General features: G+C 22.2%; 2 protein-coding genes across 3 annotated transcripts; one reads left to right on the top strand and one right to left on the bottom strand.

Moving 5' to 3' along the window:
- The first annotated feature begins 477 nt into the window (after window positions 1-477).
- LOC127290201 (sister chromatid cohesion protein PDS5 homolog B) lies at window positions 478-12,939 on the top strand. 2 transcript variants are annotated; one of them, XM_051318636.1, is made up of 16 exons: window positions 478-780; window positions 1,882-2,036; window positions 2,520-2,714; window positions 3,223-3,413; window positions 3,571-3,778; window positions 4,458-4,964; window positions 5,043-5,341; window positions 7,899-8,241; window positions 8,308-8,412; window positions 8,485-8,904; window positions 9,023-9,385; window positions 9,610-9,841; window positions 10,844-11,091; window positions 11,500-11,781; window positions 12,517-12,567; window positions 12,729-12,939. In XM_051318636.1, the coding sequence occupies exons 2-16, from the start codon at window positions 1,956-1,958 to the stop codon at window positions 12,783-12,785; spliced, it is 3,582 nt and encodes a 1,193-aa protein (XP_051174593.1). In that variant the 5' UTR covers window positions 478-780; window positions 1,882-1,955; the 3' UTR covers window positions 12,786-12,939. The 2 variants fall into 2 exon arrangements, with proteins under 2 accessions (XP_051174593.1, XP_051174594.1); XM_051318637.1 differs by lacking the exon at window positions 12,729-12,939 and having other exon boundaries at window positions 12,344-12,567.
- A 275-nt stretch (window positions 12,940-13,214) lies between these two features.
- Window positions 13,215-21,694, bottom strand: LOC127290202 (probable ATP-dependent RNA helicase DDX27). Its single transcript, XM_051318638.1, has 13 exons — window positions 21,488-21,694; window positions 20,429-20,605; window positions 20,249-20,333; window positions 19,752-19,891; window positions 17,876-18,181; window positions 17,641-17,768; window positions 17,353-17,550; window positions 17,130-17,274; window positions 16,673-16,854; window positions 16,252-16,577; window positions 15,755-16,006; window positions 15,440-15,521; window positions 13,215-15,204 (listed from the first exon to the last, which is right to left on the bottom strand). Exons 1-13 carry the CDS (start codon window positions 21,572-21,574, stop codon window positions 15,090-15,092), a joined length of 2,223 nt encoding a protein of 740 aa, XP_051174595.1. The 5' UTR covers window positions 21,575-21,694; the 3' UTR covers window positions 13,215-15,089.
- Between the last annotated feature and the right edge of the window lie 267 nt (window positions 21,695-21,961).

The raw sequence follows: 21,961 nt of genomic DNA, 5'->3' as shown, positions 1-21,961 counted from the left end.
TCGCAAACGGAAGAATTAGTAAGAGAAGAACGACAATATATGACTATCCTTCTCTAACTCATTCTTCCGTTTACGATTGCGATTACGGTTACGTTTCTATTCTGCTCAGGCCTTCACGTCGCGTAGTAATGTGCCCATTGTAGACTCAGCTTTATGCAGCATAAAGGTGCTTTTATACCTCCAGTATTTTGATCAAGCAATCGACTGGATTGAATTTTTACGGTTGTATCACTGAATTTGATTGGCTCTGACTAATATTCCATTTTCAGTGTGAAAATTGAATATTTTTTAGAGCCAATCAAATTCAGTGATTCTCTGTGAAAATTCAATCCAACCGATTGCTTGATCAAAATACTGGCGGTATTTAAAAAGCACCTTAAAGTTAGTTTCGCCTCGTCGCAAGGTGGCGCATAGTAGTTTCCGTATTGTAAACACGGCTGAATCCCACACTTTTTTTCACGGTTCACTGCATGCTTCACGTTGCTAAAATGCGCTGTCGCGTCCTTTGACACGGTTTAACCGAAACGAAGAGACGGTTTTTAGCACATTTTTCTCGCATTTTTTATTGCAACGTTAAATAATGATTTACCATTGCCGGGAATTAATTAATGTAAAAATCAATCGTACTTAAATGTAATTAGTGACAAGTTCTCGTGAATAATAACTCATTTAAAATCCCAAGTGTTTAACAGCATCAGACTTGATATTATATTTGCTTTATTGATATTTTTGTGAGTGTGCCACACGGGGCCCTGGCGCGGTGTCTATGCATATCTCCAGGTAAATAATTTTCAAAATTATTATTAATATTATTTTACAAAAAAAATTTCATTATCAATATTAATTGTCAATTGTTTTTCAAAAAAAGAAAAAATTACCAATTTTATTAGAAAAATTTATTTAATTTACTAATATTGTTTACATTTCTCGTTGAATGCGTTCGGGGACAAGCCGACATAACCTTCAAAAAAAAAAAAAAATTTTTTTAGTGTGTGAAAACGATGCTATGAAATTTTATGTGATAATATATCATTGTTAATCGTTTTTTAAAAATTGTTCAAAAAAAAAAAAAAAAATTGTTTTCACTATTAAATGTTTGGTTGATGAAATTTTTTTTTTATTTTCTGTTTTTACGAGGGAATTATTAACAATTGTTTGGGTCTCGGTTTTTTTTTTTAAATTATCGGTATTTTGTATGTTATATTTCGAAAATTTTTTTTTTCGATTATTTTCTATAATTTGGAGAAATTGTGTTTTTTTTTATAATTTTCGTGAAATTGTAAAAAAAAAAAAAATTTTTTGAAAATTTTTTTTCAAATTGAAGGTATTTTTTTTGTTTATTAACAAATTTGTTTCGTAAATAAAATTTTTTATATACAAAAAAAAAATTGTACAATTCAAAAAATTTCGAAATTGAAAATTAATTAATTAAATTAAATAGTAATTAATTAATTTTACTATTTTATTTATTTATGTTTATTATTATTTTTTGTTTATTTATATTTATTATTATATTTTTTTTTTATAATTTAATATTAAATATTTAATTTTTATAATTTATAATTTTTTTTTAATTATTTGTTTTATTTATTTATAATTTTTTTTTTTAAATTTATTTATCTTCGTTATTTTATTTATTTATGTTTATTAATATTTGTTAATTATCTACAAAATATTTGTTTATTATCTACTTATTTTGATTTAAATTTGCTTTTTGTATTCTCTTTTTTTTCGTTTAATTTTTAAATAAATTATTAATTAATTTTTAATTAATTAATATTAATTTTTAAATACGAAGAAATTTGGTAATTTTTTTTTTTTCTTTGCAATAATTTTTTCTCAGATTTATGAAATTTTGAGTTGAATTTTAATTATTTTCAGAGTTTGGACGGTATTCTAAACCATTATCAAGATAGACAATTTTTTTAATCTGTGTCGATTTCAAAGCTGACACAATGACTGAAATTGTTTACCCTCAGGGGTGCAGGCCCGTCACCGAAGATTTGGGTCCTGATGAATTAATTCGACGACTAAAGGTAAAGACCAAAAATTAAAAAAAAAAAATTAATTCTTTTCATTTTAGAATAATTATTCTACTTTGAATCATAAATTAATTATTATTATTAATTAAAAATTAAAATTAATAATTATTAATTAGAAATTAACATTAATAATTATTAATTAGAAATTAACATTAATAATTATTAATTAGAAATTAATAATTATTAATTAGAAATTAGAAATTCTAAATAATAATTATTAATTAGAAATTAGAAAATCTAAATAATAATTATTAATTAAAAATAATTATTTTAATATTTATTTAAATTATTCTACTATAATTTTTGTAAATTATATTATATAATTATACAATAATCATTTTTTTTATAATTAATTTTTGTATAAAAAAAATTCTATATCTGTTTTTTTTTGAAATATTTTATTGTAAAATTAAATTAAATATTTAATTAAATTAATATTTAATTAAAAATTTTTTTTTTCGTGACTTTTTTCTTTAGACTTTAGCACACACATTGCAAGCAATGGGCCAAGATGAGGGAATGTATCAACAATATATTCCATTGGCCCTTCATTTAGCAGAGGAACATTTTTTGATGCATCCAAGTAAAGATGTTCAACTTTTAATTGCCTGTTGCATTGCTGATGTTCTCAGAGTTTATGCGCCTGAAGCTCCCTATAAAGATGCTGATCAGGTAATTATATTTTTCTTTTCTTTTTCCACAGCAAAAATTTGATTAAATTTCACTCTTTTCTTTATGTAATTAACATGATGTCTAACGATCAGGCAAAAGTCAGGGAATTTAAAAATTCCATAAAAAATCAGGGAAATTCTTTAATTTTCTGGAATTTTTTCTAAATAAATTAAAGTAAATATTAGCTTCAAAAAAAAAAAAAAAAAATTTTTAACCTTTTTTTCCCAAAGCAAATTATTTCATTAATACGAATAATTTATTATTTATCCACATTTAACTTATAAAAAAATTTTTTTTTTTTTTTAAATTTCTGACGCTTTGTAATTTTTTTTGCCTTTTTCGATTTTTAATGTTCTAAAAAAATTTTAATTAATTTAGTACAAAAGAATATTAAAGAACAGAATTTTTTAATTTTTTTTATAACCTACTTTGTTGAATAAATAATTTTTTTATTTATATAGAAAACTTGAAATTGAAAAACTAAATTCCATTTTTTCGTTTTTAATAGGTGAAGACAATTTTTCTGTTCCTTATTAAGCAATTGGCCGGCTTAAAGGATCCCAAAGATCCTGCGTTTAAACGTTATTTTTATCTTCTGGAAAATTTGGCCTACGTCAAATCATTTAATATGTGCTTTGAACTTGAGGATTGTCAGGAAATATTTTGCGCTCTATTTTCCCTCATGTTCAAAATTGTCAAGTGAGTTTTTACTATTTTCGAGAAATTAGTTTTTTTTTTCAAAAAAAGAAATTACATTTTTAATTTGAAAAATAAATTGAAAAGTATTTAAAGTAATTGACTATTTTTTTGGAAAAAATAAAAGTATGTAAAAAAAAAAAAAAAACTTTTCTTTCAGTGACGAACACTCGGGAAAAGTGAAAAGCTTTATGCTTGATGTTTTGTGTCCTTTAATCACTGAGTCCGATATTGTTAGCAACGAATTATTGGATATTATTTTATTAAACATTGTCGAGCCGAATAAAACGCAAAGGAAAAATGCTTATCTTCTCGCTAAGGAACTTGTTGTTAAATGTAGCGACACTTTGGAACCCTATATTCAAGCGGTAATTATCAATTTCTATTTAATAATTAACTAATTAACTAATTAAATGTTTCAAATATGGTTGTAATTTTATATTTTTCAATTAATCTCCAACTGTTTACATTTAATACAAATAATTTTGTTTGTACCAAGTTTCAGCGGTCTTCAAAAGAAAAAAAGTTTGTTTAATATTAATGATGAATAAAAATAACTAAATTTGACGAAAAACAATACTACCGTCCAAAGTAAAAAAAAGCCATAAACAACAATATTTTTATTGTTAATTATATACTTTTTTAATTTGTACGGTAGAATAATTAGATCCATATTTGCTATGGACACGAAAGAGGATATAAGAAAAAGTTGGGAAAATTTTTTAATCAGGGAAAAGTCAGGGAATTTAATTAAAAGTTGGGGAACTTTTTAAAAATTTGGCAAGAAAGTACTTTTTTATGAATTTCTTAAATTTTTCGATGCAAGAAATATAGTTTTTTAATATCTTAAAAATACTTTAACAGGGTGTCTAACGGTCAGGGAAAAGTCAGGGAATTTCAGAAAATTTCATTCAAAGTCAGGGAAATTTCTACAAAAATTAAAATTTTTTAATCTAAATTTATTAAATAAAAGTTAGAAAAAGTTAGGAATTTTTTTCTTTTTTTACTTTTTTAAATTGAATTGAATTTTAAAAATTATTTTTACAGTTTTTCAATCATGTTCTAATATTGGGTAAAGAGGAGAAAAATTTACAAATTGCAAAGAAAGTTTATGATTTAATTTATGAATTAAATCACATTTGTCCAAGTGTATTGCTCTCGGTATTACCACAATTGGAATGTAAATTAAAATCAGCATCGGAAAATGAAAGATTAGGAGCTGTTGCATTATTGGCACGAATGTTTTCTGAAAAAGGTTCACAACTTGCAATTCAACATTCACAATTGTGGCGTGCATTTCTTGGACGTTTCAATGATATTACAGTGTCAATACGTATTAAATGCGTACAATATTCAATGCATTTTTTATTAAATCATCCCGAATTGAGAAAGGATATTACAAATACATTGAAATTAAGACAACATGACGCTGATGAAAATGTACGCTATGAAGTTGTTATGGCAATTGTCACCACTGCAAAAAGAGATTTTGAAGTTGTTTCCGATAGTGAGGATCTACTTGAATTTGTTAAGGAGCGAACACTTGATAAAAAGGTAATTTTTTCGCGAAAAAAAATTTCTTTTTTTTTTTTTTTGAAACAGAACAAAGAATGATATTTTTTTGTTCCGCAGTTTAAAATAAGAAAAGAGGCAATGTCGGGTCTTGCGAATATTTATAAGAAACATTTGGATGACGCTGATGTGCCACAAGCGACAAAAAAAGCGGTAACATGGATAAAGGATAAAATTTTACACGGTTATTATATGCCAGGAATGGAGGATCGTTTATTAGTTGAAAGGTTACTGAACATTTGCTTAGTGCCTTATACACTTCCACCTGAGGAAAGAATGAAAAAACTTTATCATTTACTTGGAACAATTGATGATCATGCATCAAAGGCATTTGTTGAACTTCAAAAACATCAACTCGCGTAAGTTTGTCTTTTTATATTTAACTAGCAATATTAAACGCGCGCAAGCGCGCCAAATTGAGTATTTCATTATTTGTTATAGAGAAATTAAAAATTAATATTATCAATAATTATATAAATTTATTAGAATATTATTCCATATTAAATGATAAAAATAAAAATTATATGTTTATAGGCATCAGATTATTAATTATCAAATTATTAAATTTTAAATTCAAAGTCTTTTAAAATTCAATTATTTTCCAAATTTTCAATTTAAAATCAAATGAAATTCAATTATTACCCAAAATTTCCATTCAAAATCAACTAAAATTCACTTATTTTCCAAATTTTCAATTTAAATTCAAATAAAATAAAATTATTTTCTAAAATTTCATTTCAAAATTAATTATCAAAAATCAACTAAAATTGAATTATTATTTAAAATTGTAATTGAAATTTAATTATTTTCCAAAATTTCAATTCAAAATCCAAGACAATTCAATTATTTTCCAAATTTTCAATTTAAAATCAAATGAAATTCAATTATTACCCAAAATTTCCATTCAAAATCAACTAAAATTCACTTATTTTTCAAATTTTCAATTTAAATTCAAATAAAATAAAATTATTTTCTAAAATTTCATTTCAAAATTAATTATCAAAAATCACCTAAAATTGAATTATTATTTAAAATTGTAATTGAAATTTAATTATTTTCCAAAATTTCAATTCAAAATCCAAGACAATTCAATTATTTTCCAAATTTTAAATTTAAAATCAAATGAAATTCAATTATTACCCAAAATTTCCATTCAAAATCAACTAAAATTCACTTATTTTCCAAATTTTCAATTTAAATTCAAATAAAATAAAATTATTTTCTAAAATTTCATTTCAAAATTAATTATCAAAAATCAACTAAAATTGAATTATTATTTAAAATTGTAATTGAAATTTAATTATTTTCCAAAATTTCAATTCAAAATCCAAGACAATTCAATTATTTTCCAAATTTTCAATTTAAAATCAAATGAAATTCAATTATTACCCAAAATTTCCATTCAAAATCAACTAAAATTCACTTATTTTCCAAATTTTCAATTTAAATTCAAATAAAATAAAATTATTTTCTAAAATTTCATTTCAAAATTAATTATCAAAAATCACCTAAAATTGAATTATTATTTAAAATTGTAATTGAAATTTAATTATTTTCCAAAATTTCAATTCAAAATCCAAGACAATTCAATTATTTTCCAAATTTTTAATTCAAAATCTTTTAAAATTCAATTATTTTCCAAATTTTCAATTTAAAATCACATAAAATTCAATTATTATCCGAAATTTTAATTTAAAATCAACTAAAATTCAAATATTTTCCACATTTATCTATTGAAAATTAACAAAAATTCAATTATTTTCCAAAATTTCAATTCCAAAATCAACTAAAATTCAATTATTTCCCAAAATTTTAATTCAAAATCAAAGAAAATTCAATTACTTTCCAAATTTTTAATTCAAAATCTTTTAAAATTCAATTATTTTCGTAGTTTTCAATTTAGAATGAAATAAAATTCTTCAATTATTTTCTAAAATTTCTATTCATAATTAATTATCCAAATTTTCAATAAAAAATGAACTTAAATTAAATTATTATTCAAAATTTCAATTAAAATTCAATTATTTCCCAAAATTTCAATTCAAAATCAAAGAAAATTCAATTACTTTCCAAATTTTTAATTCAAAATCAACTAAAATTCAATTATTATCTAAATTTAAAATCAAATAAAATTTAATTATTTTCTAAATTTTCAATTCAAAATTAATTATCAAAATTTTCAATAAAAATCAACTAAAAATGAATTATTATCCAAAATTTTAATTGAAATTTAATTATTTTCCGAAATTTCAAATCAAAATTAAAGAAAATTTAATTATTCTAAAAAATTTGAATTCAAAATTAATTGAATTTTCAATAATTTGAATTTAAAAGCATTTAAAATTTAATTATTTCTAAAATTTTCCATCGAAAATTTTTTGCAATTTAATAATTTCAATTATAACTCTAAGGGAATTCAATTATTTTTAAATTTTTTTATAATATTCTTTGAAAATTCAACTATCTGAAACCATTTTTCAATTAAAAATGATTATCAAATTATTGTATTTTGTCTGTAATTTCTAATAAATTTTTTAGTGAAATCATATAAAATTTTAATTAAAATCACTTGAAGTTCAATTAATTTCTAAAATCTCAATTTTAAATCTTTTGAAAATTCAATTAAATTTAAAAAATGTTTTCCAAAAAATTTTTTGATAAATTATTTTTAGTTCTGTAAAATTTTATTATTGTTTGAAAATTAACAATATCTTTTGAAATTTAATTATTTCTAAAATTTTCAAATTTAATTTGACACAAATTTGACACGTCTTAAGATCACTATTCAAAAAACACGTGAAATCATAAAAGACCAACTTCAAGTTAGGACAGAAGGACAGACCAAGCATTTTATTATTATATAATAATTTTTCCTCTTCTTTAGGTATATTTAAAAAAAAAATCGTTTTTTTCCAGTGTAAGAAGATCGGTGGTCGAATGGATTGAGATAATAAAAAAACCCGATGCCTCAACTGAATTGACAAATAAAATATTACAAATTTCACGATTTTTACCCGATCCAATGAAAGTGCAAGAATTTTTACAAAAATTTAGCGCTCATATGAAAAAAGATGCGCAACTATTGCAAGGACTTGAGACAATTGTTCAGCCAAATGTATCGTGTAAAGAATGCGCTGAAACAACAAGTGCAGTTTTAAAAAAATTGGGACAACCAGTTATGACAAATTTGTATTATAATACAATTAAAATGCTTCTTGAGAGAGTTAGTTCAGTGATGATTGACGAGGAGGCAATTAGGGTGAGAATTTTCACGTTATTTTCGATAAATTTGCAAATTTTTAATATTTTTGTGTAACTTTAATAGGTTTTAATTCAATACGTCCTGGATTGTTTAAAAGGAGGAAATGTTATTGAGGACATTGGACTTAATCCAAATAATGCTGGGGAAAAAGGCCTCAGGTTGTTAGTGGTAAGGGTTTTTTTTTTAAAATTGTATTTTTAAAATTGTTTCGCCTTTTTGTAATTTTTTTTCTATTTTTAGATGTTGTCATTTGCATTTGGACCGCATTTTATGCACAATGATATTTTAATGCAACTCGTACAATTTTTGGATCTTGAAGATGAAATGGTTGCGCCACTTGTACTTTCGATATTTACATTCCTTGGGAAATATCGTCCATTGTGCGATGTTGCGCCCGAAATAATGAATTTAATGGCGCCAATATGTAAGAATTTCTCTGAAACTGGAACGCCAAAACAAGCAAAACAAGCGATACGTTGTTTATTTGTGAATATGCCAAATATTCATGATACAATATTCCCGGAAATAATTGAGAGAATTAAAAATACATTAACGCCAACATCTGAATATTATCGTACATCAATTGTTACACTTGGTCATATTGCTTATAATTTACCTGAAAAATATCAGGCGCAAATTAAAAGTTTAGTCTCAAGAAAAGTGAGTATTTTAGAAAAAAAAAACAATTTTTTTTTGGTAAAGAAAAAAAAATTGTTTATTCTTTCTCTTTTTAAATGATTATGTAATAAACGAAATTTTCTTTTTTTTCAATTTTAAGATTGTGAAGGAATTATTGGTAAAGGATGTAAATGAACCGACAACAGATTCGATAGACGGTGATTGGTGTCGGGAGGATCAATTACCAGAGGAGACACGTTGCCGTTTAGAGGGTTTAAAATGTATGGCACGTTGGCTATTGGGATTGAAAACTGATGTTTTATCAGCGCAAAAAACATTTCGTATGCTGAATGCATTTATTGTTAATAAAGGCGATCTTTTACAACAGGGAAGATTAAGTAAAGCGGAAATGAGTTGGTTACGTCTTCAGGCGGGTTGTTCAATGTTGAAAATTTGCGAACAAAAAGGAGTTGGCGATCAATTTACCGCTGAACAATTTTACAATCTCTCTCAATTAATGGTGGTGAGATTTTCTCTATTTTTCGATTTTTCTTTTCCTTTATTTTTTTTTTTCTTGATTTTTCGTCCCTAAAATATTTTTCCTTTATTTTTGAGAAGTCTTATTGATTTTTCAATTCAAAATAAAGGAAAAATGGTGAATTAAAAATATATTTGTTTATTTGTAAAATATTTGTAATATTTAATTTGGAATTTGTTTTTTTTTTTTCTAAAAAAAAAAAAAAACAGGACGACGTTCCTCAAGTTAGAGAGGCTTTTGGAAATAAATTGCATAAAGGTCTTGGAAGGGGAATTCCGAATAAATGTTTGCCACTCGATTTTATGGGATATTATGCTCTTGCCGGTAAGGAACAAGACAAAAGATTAAAGTGCGTTTTAAAGTCTTATATGCACACGGACATTACAAAACGAAGAGATTATGTTAAAACCCTTTCGCTTGGAACTGTCGAACGCGCAATGGGTAAGTTTTTCTTCATATTTTTTAAATTTTAGCTATTGTACACAAATTTTTCTTTGAAAATTATTTTTTTTTGAAATAAAAATTAATTATAAGTCTTCAAAAAAAAAAAAAAAAAAAAAGTAATAATTTTTTTTGGGAAAAATTAATTTTATTCGAAAATAGTTTAATTAAAAACTACTTTTATTGGATAATAGTTTTATTAAAATTTACTTTTTTTTAAAAAATAGTTTTATTAGAAATTAATTTGATAAAAAAATATTTTTATTAGAAATTAATTTGATTAAAAAATAGTTTTATTAGAAATTAATTTGATTAAAAAATAGTTTTATCAAAAAATAGTTTAATTAAAAAATAGTATAATTAGAATTTACTTTTTAAAAAAATTATTTTTATCAAAAAATAGTTAAATAAAAAAAAAACTTTATTTGAAAATAGTTTTTTTTAGAAAATAGTTTAATTAGAATTTACTTTTAAAAAAAATAGTTTCATCAGAAAATAGTCAAATAAAAAAATAGTTTTATTAGAAATTAATTTGATTAAAAAATAGTTTTATCAGAAAATAGTTAAATAAAAAAATAGTTTTTTTCAGAAAATGGTTTAATTAGAAAATAGTTTTTTTCAAAAAATAGTTTAATTAGAATTTACTTTTTAAAAAAATTATTTTTATCAGAAAATATTTAAATAAAAAAATAGTTAAAATAGTTTTTTTCAGAAAATAGTTTAATTAGAATTTACTTTTTTTTTTAAAAAAAATAGTTCTATCAGAAAATTGTTAAATAAAAAAAAAATAGTTAAATTAAAAAATAGTTGTATTAGAAATTAATTTTATTAGAAAAATTATTTAAAAAAAAAAATTTGATAATCGAATACAGATAGTTTGAAAAAAAAAATGAATTTAAATATTTATTTCTGTTTTAAAATTCGAATTGAATTTTTCTAATGTAATTATTATTATTAATGAATATTAATAGAAAATTATTTTCTCTTTTTTTTTTTCTTCAGGTCAACTGCCACATATTTTGCCAGATTATATGTTAGTCTTCGCAGTTCCGGTTCTTGCTCACGATCCAGAATTTACGAATCACACTGATATTTCACAATTAAAAACAATTCAGTCGTGTCTTTGGTTTATTCTTGAGCCGCTAATAACACGCAATGAATATTATTGTTATGGATTTTATAAAAATCTCGTCGAAAGAATGAAAAGTCACAAAGATGCAATGAGGCCAGACGACGATATTGTCAACATTGTAAGTTTTTGGAAAGAGAAAAAAAAAAAGAAAATTTATTTTTCCAGTAAAATTCTAAATTAAAAAATTAAATTTTATTTATTTTTAAATAAACAATTTTTCTTACGATATTATTTCAAATTTTTTTCTTTGTTTGAAGGTCAAAGAAAATATTTTAAAATTTAGTTTGAGAAAAAAAAAGTGGCAAAAAATTATTGAATATTTGAAAAATAAAGTTCAAAATTTATAATTATTGAAAATTTGAAATTAGTTAATATTAAAATTTTAAAAGTTAAATAATAAATTAATTATTTAATATTTAAATTTAAAAGTGAAATAATAAATTAAAAATTTATTAATTAATATTTAAATTTAAAAGTGAAATAAATAAATTATTAATTTTTTTATTTTCATTCGTTTATTTTGCAGAAATTGTGGGCGGTTTGTGATTTAGCGATGAATGTAATATTTTCAAAAACGACGAATTTTGATTTAAAAGAATTTCCAAGTGAATTGAGAATTCCGACAATGTACTTTAAACGCGCCGATGAATTATTGGCGAATTCAAAAAATTATTTGCCAACTGAAATGCAAATTAATATGTCAAGTCCAAAGGGGAAATTAAATACACACACGTTTAATGAACGGCCACAACGCAGAAAGAAGGGACAAAAGGAGGTTGGCATTGGACCAAATGAAACTGACGCAAGGGTAAGAAATTGTTTCTAAAAATTTTTGTTTTTCTTCTTCTTTTTTTTTTAATTTAAATTTTCTTCTTTTTTTTTAATTTTACTTAAATTTTCTATTTCTTCTTTTTTTAAGTACTTAAATTTTCTTTTCCTCTTCTTTTTTATTTTAATTAAATTTTCTTTTATTTCTCTTTTTTTTTGTTGAAACAAAATAGTTTTTTTTCTTCTTCTAATTTTCAAACATTTTAATTTAAAAAATCGTTCTTTTATTCTGGTGTAAGAAATTTTCTCGCAGCTTCGTTGAATTTTGTTTTTTGTTAAATTTTTATTTGAAAATTCAGAAAAAAATATTGAATTTTGAAAACTTTTTTATATTATATTATTTATTTATTATACTATTTATATATTTATTATTATTATTCTAATTATTTTTTATTTATTTATTTATTTGTATTTTAATGCAAAATCGAATTTTACTTTAAAAACCAAAAAAAAAGGTAATTTTTATATTTTTATTTACAAAACAAAAAAAAAAAATAATGTAAAAACAAAACGAATTGGCAATTTTTAAATATAATTTCAAGCTGCACATCGGAGAAATGGAATGTATCGACGCGCAGGTAATAATTGCTTTTTTTTCCTCTCTTTGAATCACGAAATAACTCAATATTCTTTTTTTCCATGTTTATTAAAATAATTTTTATAATTATATAATCAAAATTATTTATATTTTTTTCTTTAAATTATTTTTTAACAGCCGGCTGAAGCCTCAGAAACTAGAATTCAACTGCCAGGTTTAGAGGAAGAGGTAAGAATATAAAATAATAAATTATTTATTTCTTGTAATTTTTCTTATCAAAAAAAAATTTTTTTTTTTTAGAATAAATTCGTCAATTTATTAAATAAATAAATAAATAATAATTTTAATTTTATGAAAAAAATTTATAATTTAATTATTTGTGATTTTAGATTGAAGAACCACCTTCGAAAAGGGCATTAAGGGACACGGACAAGATAAACAAATAATAATAATAATAATAATAATAATAATCGATTGACTGCATCTTAAGTGGAAAGCGAAAAAAAAAAAAGATGAAATACGACGAAAGCTAAAGGAAACGTCGTTAATCATCAAAAGCAGAAAAAAAATTAAAAACAAAAATACACATACAAAAAAAAATACATACACAAAAAACACAAAACACTTTTACAAAAATGTGGAAACAAAATATTTTGGTTATGTACAACAATTAGTACACTTAAGTCGATCGCGTATTTTTAAATAAGTCGTTTAAATTATGAAATATTTCTCGAAAAAAAAAGAAACGAAAATTAAAATCCCCTTCTCAATTTTTTCACTCCTTGTTTTTTTTTTTTTAACTTTATTTTTCTTAAAAAGAAAACTTTTCTGTCTCGTTTATTTTTTTTTTTTTTTCCTTCGTGATAGAAAATTTGTTTTCTTTTTTTTTTTCTGTTTTCAAAATTTCGAGAATTGTTTCATAATTTCAACAATTTTTAGGATAGAATTTTATCTATGACGTTAATTGATTATTATTTTTTTTTTTTTTCATCTCCTATTTGTACACAGAAAGACACACACACACACTTGATAGAATTTTGCTCTTTAACAAACAACAAAAAAAAAAAAATTGCGAATTTTCGCGTATTTGTTTTTTCTTTTCTAAATATAAAAGAAAAAAAAAATGATTTTTTTTTTCTCTTTGAATTTCAAGGGAGTTTATTTTGAAAAAAAATTTTTTTTTGTCCCCCCCTTCTATATATATATATGTATTCTGTTTTTTTTTATATATATACGAAAAAATTTATTCAATTTTCATTTATTTATAATATGAAAAAATTAATTTTCATTAATTTATAAAATGAAAAAAATTTATTTTCATTTATTTATAAAGTGAAAAAATTAATTTTCATTTATTTATAAAGTGAAAAAATTAATTTTCATTTCTTTATAAAATGAAAAAATTAATTTTCATTTATTTATATAAAAAAAAATAAAAAAAATTTTAATTGCACATTGTGTGAAAATATTAAATTTTGCAAAAAAAAATCCGTTTTTGACGAAAATTAATTTGTTTTGTGTAAAGTATTGAGAATTATTATTATTATTATTATTATTATTATTTAAATGCAATTTGTGGTTGAAAAAAAAGAGTTTGTTAATTTATTTAGAATTCTGATTGCGAAACAGTTTTTTTTTTTTCTCTAAATATATAAAAAAAATAATTTTTCTACCAAGAAAGTTGAATCGTTTTTTTTTTTGTCTTTGTTTTATTTTTATAAATATTTGGAGAAAAAGAAAGGAAAATTTTTTGAAATTAAGTTAGAAATATAAATATTTAATTCAACTTTCTTGGAAAAAATTTTTTTTTCCATTTTTTCCAGGCCGTGTTCTTATTTATAAATATATATATAAATTTTTTTCTTACGCGAGATTCTCGCTATTGTTTAATTGTTCTTTTTTTTTTTTTTTAATACAAAAAAGAAAAGAATGTGTGTGAATGAGATGTGTGATATATATATATATATATTTTTTTTTTCTATTTTTTTTTCCTTTCATCGAATGTGCCGTCGTTTTTTCAGATTATAAAAAAAAAAATATAATTTTTAAGCATGATGAATTATTTTAAATTAATTGATTAATTGATAAACAAGTAAGAATTTAATAATGAATAAGTGAAGAAAAAAAAAAAAAAGTTAAGTGAAGTTTAAAATAAAAACAAAACAAAAAAAAAAAAATATTAAGGAAATAAGTAATAATATTAATTATAATTAATAATTTTTGAAGTTAAGGTAAATAAAAATCTAGAAAGTAAATAAAAAATAAAAAAAAACACATGGAACTGCATTTTTCTATTTTCTTCAATGAAATTCCAGTACGAATTTTATTTCACCATATAGAAATAAAAAAAGAATCGTTAAAATTTTTGTTTACAATTCTTAGAAAAAATTTGGTATTCTAAAAAAAATAACGACGAATAAGTTTTTTTTTTGATACAAAAAAAAGAAAATCGAGTGCTGAAATTTCCCGACGAAACAAGAGAAAGCAGATTTTAAAGTCATTTGAATTGTCAAAATTTTTGTGACCGCAAGTATTGTATTGGATCTATAATAAAAAAAAAAAAATTAAGAAAAAACAAAATTTCAATTTAAAAATCTTTTTTTATTTACAAAAAAAAATTAGTTTTGCGAAATTCAAAAATAATTTCATTTTATTTTCATTTTTTTTCTTTCGTTCGAGATTGATTTTTGTTTTCTTTGTCATTTCTTTTTCTTTGACAAAAATTCCTTTTTTGTTTGTTTTTTTTTTCGTCAACGTTTTCCAAAAGATTTTTTTGGACCCTTCCCTCTCGATGTAAATTTATTATCACCTTTTTTCTGTCCTTTTTTGGCGCCTGGAAATTTTCTCGGACTTTTTTTATTTGCCCTGCAAAAAAAAAAAAAAGGATAAATTATTTAAATTCAATTTGCATTTAACAAATTTTTAACTAAAATTCTTCTCTAAATTATTCAATAATAATAATAATAATTCAATAATTATGAAAATTTTTCATAAATTTAAATTATTTTAAATTTTTCAATTCAAAATTTTCTAAAAGCATTTTTCAATTACTAATTTGTTTTTTTTGGAATAATAATAATAATAATCAAATTTTACTCACTCGTAACGCATTCGTTTGACTCCTTTGCGACTTGTGTCTGTTAAATCCTCAACAAATGATGATTTTGCTTTTCTCTTCAATTCTATGGTAAAAGAATATTATTATTATTAAGAAATTTTGTTTAGTAAAAAGCAATTTTTTTTTCTACATTTAAAAAAGCAAATAAACATAAAAATTTTCCTATAAATAAATATTTATATTTAAATATAAACAAAAAATTTTAATAAATAGAAATTTTAGAAAATTAAATAATGATTTAAAAAAAAATGTATTTTACAAATTTTTGTTTAAAATTCAAAAAAAAAAGTAAATTACTTTTCTTATCCATCGAATGATAATCATTCTCAACGACAGTACGAATTTTCTTTTGTTTATTCATTCGTTTAGCAGCACGCGCTTGAAATGCTGCAACTTTTTCCAATTCCTTATTAACACGCTCCTCAGCTTCATCAATTGGTTCATTTTTTTTATCTTGTTTCTTCTTTTTATTTTCCTTACCATTTTCCTTTTCCTTCAATTTTTCCTTCTTCAATTGCGTCGATTTCTTTTCCGTTAATTGCAATCTTTCTGTAAAATTTGAGACAAAAAAAATTACACATTTAATTCAATAATTGAATTTTTAATAATTAGAAATTCAATTAATAAATTAATTATTCATAAAAAAAATACATTTTAAGTTACAAAAATTTCAAAAGCAAAAAAATAAAGAAAAAGTCTACAATTAGTTTAGAGAATAATTTTACAAAAATGATAAAAATTTGAAAGAAATTTTTTTGTTTTTTTTTCTTTAAATTGAAAATAAATTTTAAAACCTTTTTCGTCCTTTCGCTCTTTCTTTGTTTGGAACCAAGTTCGCGTTTGTCCCTCGCTTCCTTTCAATAAATTCTCCATTCTATTTGCTTGATTTTCTAATTTTGCAAGTTCTCGCTCATGTTTCTCCTCATCTAAAATACGTGTTATATCATCGGCAAATGATTCCAATTTTTTATAATATTTCTCAATAATATCCGGTGGTATTATACGATTTTTCACTGGATTTCGCGCTTGTTTTATCACTTCTTTAACAAGTGATCGCTCCTGTTCGCCGGCCAATGATACCGAAACACCCGCACGTCCAGCTCTTGCCGTTCTTCCAACTCTTAAAAAGAAAAAAATTTTCCATTTAAAAAAAAATAGTTGTAATTAATTATTTAATTTAAATAATGATCTATTTTTAATTTAAAAATAATTTACCGATGAATGTAGTGTTGTAATGTTGCGGGCATAACAAAATTAATAACAGTTTTAACCCCACTGATATCTAAACCGCGAGCAGCGACGTCGGTTGCAATTAAAACGTCAATTTCCTCGTCTTTAAATTTTCGTAAATTCTCCAAACGTTGCGGTTGCGTTAAATTTCCATGTAATTCACCAACCTGGAAAATTGCAATTTTATTTTCCCCTTCAAATTTCAAAAAAAAAATTCGAAATTCTTTTCCAAATTACGTTAAATATTTTATTTTCGTTTTTTAAAAACCCCTTCATTGCTCTTTTTCGTAGATTTTAATTTTTTATTCATCATTAATATAAAACAAACCTTTTTCGTTTGCAACCCGCTGAAGGGACAATTTATATTTATTATTAATAATATAATAAATAAATATTATATATAAATAATACAATAACTAAATTAATGTATAATTTTTCTTACATTGACTCCCAATAATCCGAGTAAAATATGAAGTCGATGCGCTTGTGTTTTTGTTTGTACAAAAACCATCGTATGATCGTGAAATGTACGACAAATAAGTGCCGCTAAAATTGCCTCACGATCTCTTTCTCTCTCCTTGCGGATGCTGAAAAAAATTTAATCTTTAAATCTATTTCTTTTTTTTGGCAATTTTTTTTGTTTTGGCTTTTTTTATGTAAATTACCGAATGAATTCTTGTCTCAAATTGAAAGCCACGTCCTGATTACTGTCGACGAAAACTTTAACTGGCCGCTCCAATGAAACGGCGGCTAAATCTTTAACTTCCTCAGTCATTGTCGCTGAGAAAAGAATAGTTTGACGTGTTCTTGAACATTGTCTCACAATATGTTTCATTTGCTCCGCAAAATATTCGTCCAACATTCTAGAAAATTAATTAATTTAACAAAATAAACGGATTTAAAAATAGTAAAAACATTTTTGTAAACTGAAAGTATTTTTTTTTTAATCTTACCTATCGGCTTCATCTAAAATTAAAACCTCAATTGTGTCCAAGGAAAAAGACGGTGTATTCGCTAAATGATCAATTAAACGACCAGGAGTCGCAATTACGATATCTGGATTTTTTCTCAACACTGATTCCTATGGAAGAAATTAAAAAAAAAATTATTAAATGAGATTTCGATGCAATAAAATAATAAATGAAAAAAAAATAGAGAGAATAAAATATAAATTTTTGTAATTTTTACCTGAACTTTAAGATCGAGACCACCAACGGACAAACCAATTTCAATGGTCGTGAATTGTGCCAATTGTTTTGTGACTTGATAAACTTGAACGCCCAATTCTCTTGTTGGAACCAAAACGAGAACTCGAGTAATCGCAGCGCCTTCAACTGGTCTGTAAAGTAATCTTTCCAATGTTGGCAGCATATAAGCCGCCGTTTTGCCCGTTCCAGTTGCGGCACAACCACAAATATCGCGACCCATTAAAGCAACTGGAATTGTCGCCGCTTGAATTGGCGTTGGATGAATAAAATTCATTGACGCCGACGCCTTTTTAAAAAAAATTCATAGTTTTTTAATTTTAATTCCAGTATTTTGTATCAAATAAGCGGGGTTTTTTTTTCATTTTTAGTATAAAAAATAAATAAATACTTTAAGTATCAAAAAAAAGAAAGAAAAATGGAATTTAATGTAAAAAAAAGTGTTAGTTTGCAAAAAATAGAAACTAAAAAAGGACTCCAAAAAAAATAGAATTGCAAAAAATAAACAAAAAAATATAACAAGTTTTTAATTTTTAAATATTTATTAAATTCTAAAACAATAAAAAAATAATGTTAATTATTTTCCATTCTATAAAAAAAAGAACATTTTACTTTTGGAAATTTTATACCTTGGAACATTTTGTAGTTTGAAAAAAATAAATTTTAGAAATTTTCAATACTCTTGAACTTTTTTGATAATTGAAATTTTTATAATTTGGAAAATTAAATTTTTGAAATTTTACAATTTAAAACATTTTAATAATTAGAAATTGTATAAAATTTCCAATATTGAATTTTCCAAAGTAGAAAATAAACTTAATAGTAAAATGCCACAAATTAAAAAATTTTCCGATATAAAAATTTGCAAATACTAAAATGTCACAAAGTATAAAAATTTTTCAAAATTTATTTTTCCAAAGTACAAAATGTCCGAAAGTATAAAATTTCCAAAATTTATTTTCCAAAGTCATTTGCTTTGGGAAAAAAGTAAAAAAAAAAAATTTGAAACTAATAGTTACTTTAATTTATTTCTAAAAAAATTTCAGAAAATTAAATAAATTCCCTGAATTTTTCACTGATTTTTAATGGAATTTTTATGTTAATTATTTTTCATTCTATTAAAAAAAAAAGGAACTTTTTACTTTTTGGAAATTTTATTAATATGGAAAAATAAATTTTGGAAATTTTTATACTTTCGGACATTTTTGTACTTTAGAAAAATAAATTTTGGAAATTTTTATACTTTAGGACATTTTTGTACTTTAGAAAAATAAATTTTGGAAATTTTATAAATTTGACACATTTTAATAATTTGGAAATTTATAAAATTTCCAAAATTGAATTTTCCAATGAAGAAAATAAATAAAATGTAAAATGCCACAATGTATAAAATTACAAAAATACAAAAATGTCTAAAAGTATAAAATTTACAAAATTTAATTGTCCAAAGTACAAAATGTCCCATAGTATAAAATTTCTAAAATTTAATTTTTCAAAGTAAAAAATGTTCCAAAAATTTATTTTCCAAAGTACAAAAAAATTTAAAATATAAAATTTTCAAAATTAAATTCCCTGACCGTTAGACACCCTAAATTTTAAAACTCTTCTTTAGCAACATAAAAAAAAAAAAAAAATTTAAAGGATAATTTTACTATTGTTTTTTACTATCGAATTGCATTTCTGTTGATTTTATTTTTTTCTTTTCTTTATATTTTATATATATTTTTTTTAATATCGAAAAAATTGAACAATTTTAAAGGTAAATTACAAAACGAAAAATTTGTTTTTTCTATTTTTAAAATTCTGAAAACAATTTGAAAAAAGGAAACAAAATATAGGTATAAAAATTTTAAAAAAACCTTCATTAAAGGCCTCGAGAGATTCATCTGGTAAAAAGTTGCAGACGTATCATAATTGGAACATTCCTCAAAATCCATCAATTCCTTATCCTTTTCTTTCACAAATTTTTTCCCTTTCTTTTCCTTTGTTTTAAATACATCTATAATTTTCACAAAAAATAAAACAAAATTAATTTATTTTCACTAAAAAAAAAATGGAAATTCGAAGAAAATTTCATTAAATAGTAAAAATACTAAATTATTATTATTATTATTAAATTTATTAAATTATTATTATATTATAAATAAATTATATATTAAATTATTATTTTGTATAAAAATTAAATTTATTATTTACCAGAATTTATATAAAAAAAAAAATTTGTTATATAAATTTATTATTTATTGGAGAATTAATTTTGGTCAATACTTAATTATTTAATTATTTAAATTTGAAATATTTAATGAAAAAATCTTTGTTTTTTTTTTTTTTCAAAATTTAAAATAAAAATATTCACCTTTCTTTAAATCCTCGTCAGAAAGATAAATTGTATCAGCCTCGTGAATTTCTTTCACCTCTAAATCGTCTTCATTTAATTCATTCTAAATATAAAGGAAAATTTTTTTTTTTTTTAAATAAACGAAAAACACAAAAAATCTCTGGAAAATAAGAGAAAATTTATCATTTTTCTTTTTACCTTACGTTCTAAACGAGCTTTTTTTATTTTATCATCGAGTTTTGTTTTTGCTTTACGTTTAATATATTTATTTAAATCATTCCATGGATCCTCATTATATTCCGATGTATTATTTATAAATTGAAAATCATTTTCAAAATCTTTACGCTCTTTTTTCTTCTGTTTTCTTGGCTGAAACTGCGATGACGATGGGAGGGGAAAAAAAAAGAATAATTACAAACAATTAATTACGATAAAAAGTAATTACAAAAAAAATTGTTACGAAAAAAAATAATTACAAAAAATTAATTACGAAAAATTAATAATTACGAAAAATATAATTACAAAAAACTAATTGCGAAAAAAATAATTACAAAATAAATAATTACAAAAAATTAATAACGAAAAAAATAATTACAAAAAATTAATTACGAAAAAAATAATTATGTACAAAAAATTAATTACGAAAAAAATAATTATGTACAAAAAATTAATTACGAAAAAATTAAATTACGAAAAACATAATTACAAAAAATTAATTACGAAAAAAAAAAATTACAAAAAATTAATTACGAAAAAAATAATTACGAGAAAAAGTAGTTACAAAAAATTAATTACGAAAAACATAATTACAAAAAATTAATTACGAAAAAAATAATTACGAAAAATTAATTACGAAAAACATAATTACAAAAAATTAATTACGAAAAAATTAAATTACGAAAAAAATAATTACAAAAAATTAATTACGAAAAAAATAATTACAATAAATTAATTACAAATAAAAATTAACTATTTATAACGAATTTGTATTTATAAATTAAATAATTGTATAATTTAAATGATTTAAATATATAGAAAGAAAGATAGAATGAAAGAAAAAAAGTTTGAAACCAAAAAGTGAAATGTAAAAAATAAACGAAAAACCAGATTTTATATAAAAAGAAATTTATTGAAAACAAAGAAATACTTTTATTGTTAAATAATAAAGAAACAAAATAGAAAAAAAATTATTTCTTATTGTTTTACAGTTAAATTTAATAGAGAAATTATTTTTCTTTTGAGGTTATAATTACTCACGTCATCTTCTTCATCCGATGGTTCCGAATAATCGGGAACATCCTGATCGTCTTCAATTGTTTTTATTAAATCACAATTATTTTCCATTATTTACAAATGGACACTACTAATTTTTTTACTATTTTTATTATATATATATATTAAAAAAGAACGTAAACAAAAATTTCAGCACTCCGATTATCCAGGTTATGTTCGTCACCACGCACGTGCACTTGTTAAATCTGAAGTTAGCCACACATTTTATTTTTTACCAAATATACTTTTTTTTCAAATAATTATACCAACACTAAAGGGTAAATTGTAAATAAATAAAAAATAAAAAAAATAATATCAAAAAATTTTAAATAATAAAAATAATTTCCATAATAAAACAAATTTTGAAAAAAAAACGATAATCGAGTAATTTGAATTTTCCCGCTAAAAAGCGATTTTAGAGTGGTGGGAATATGCGCGCGCACACTATTGCTTCTCTTC

Source organism: Leptopilina boulardi, unplaced genomic scaffold (assembly GCF_019393585.1).
Source record: "Leptopilina boulardi isolate dan_hultmark-lab unplaced genomic scaffold, ZJU_Lbou_2.1 LbouV2_55, whole genome shotgun sequence".
Lineage (NCBI taxonomy): Eukaryota > Metazoa > Arthropoda > Insecta > Hymenoptera > Figitidae > Leptopilina > Leptopilina boulardi.
This window is presented reverse-complemented; position numbering and strand designations above follow the sequence as displayed.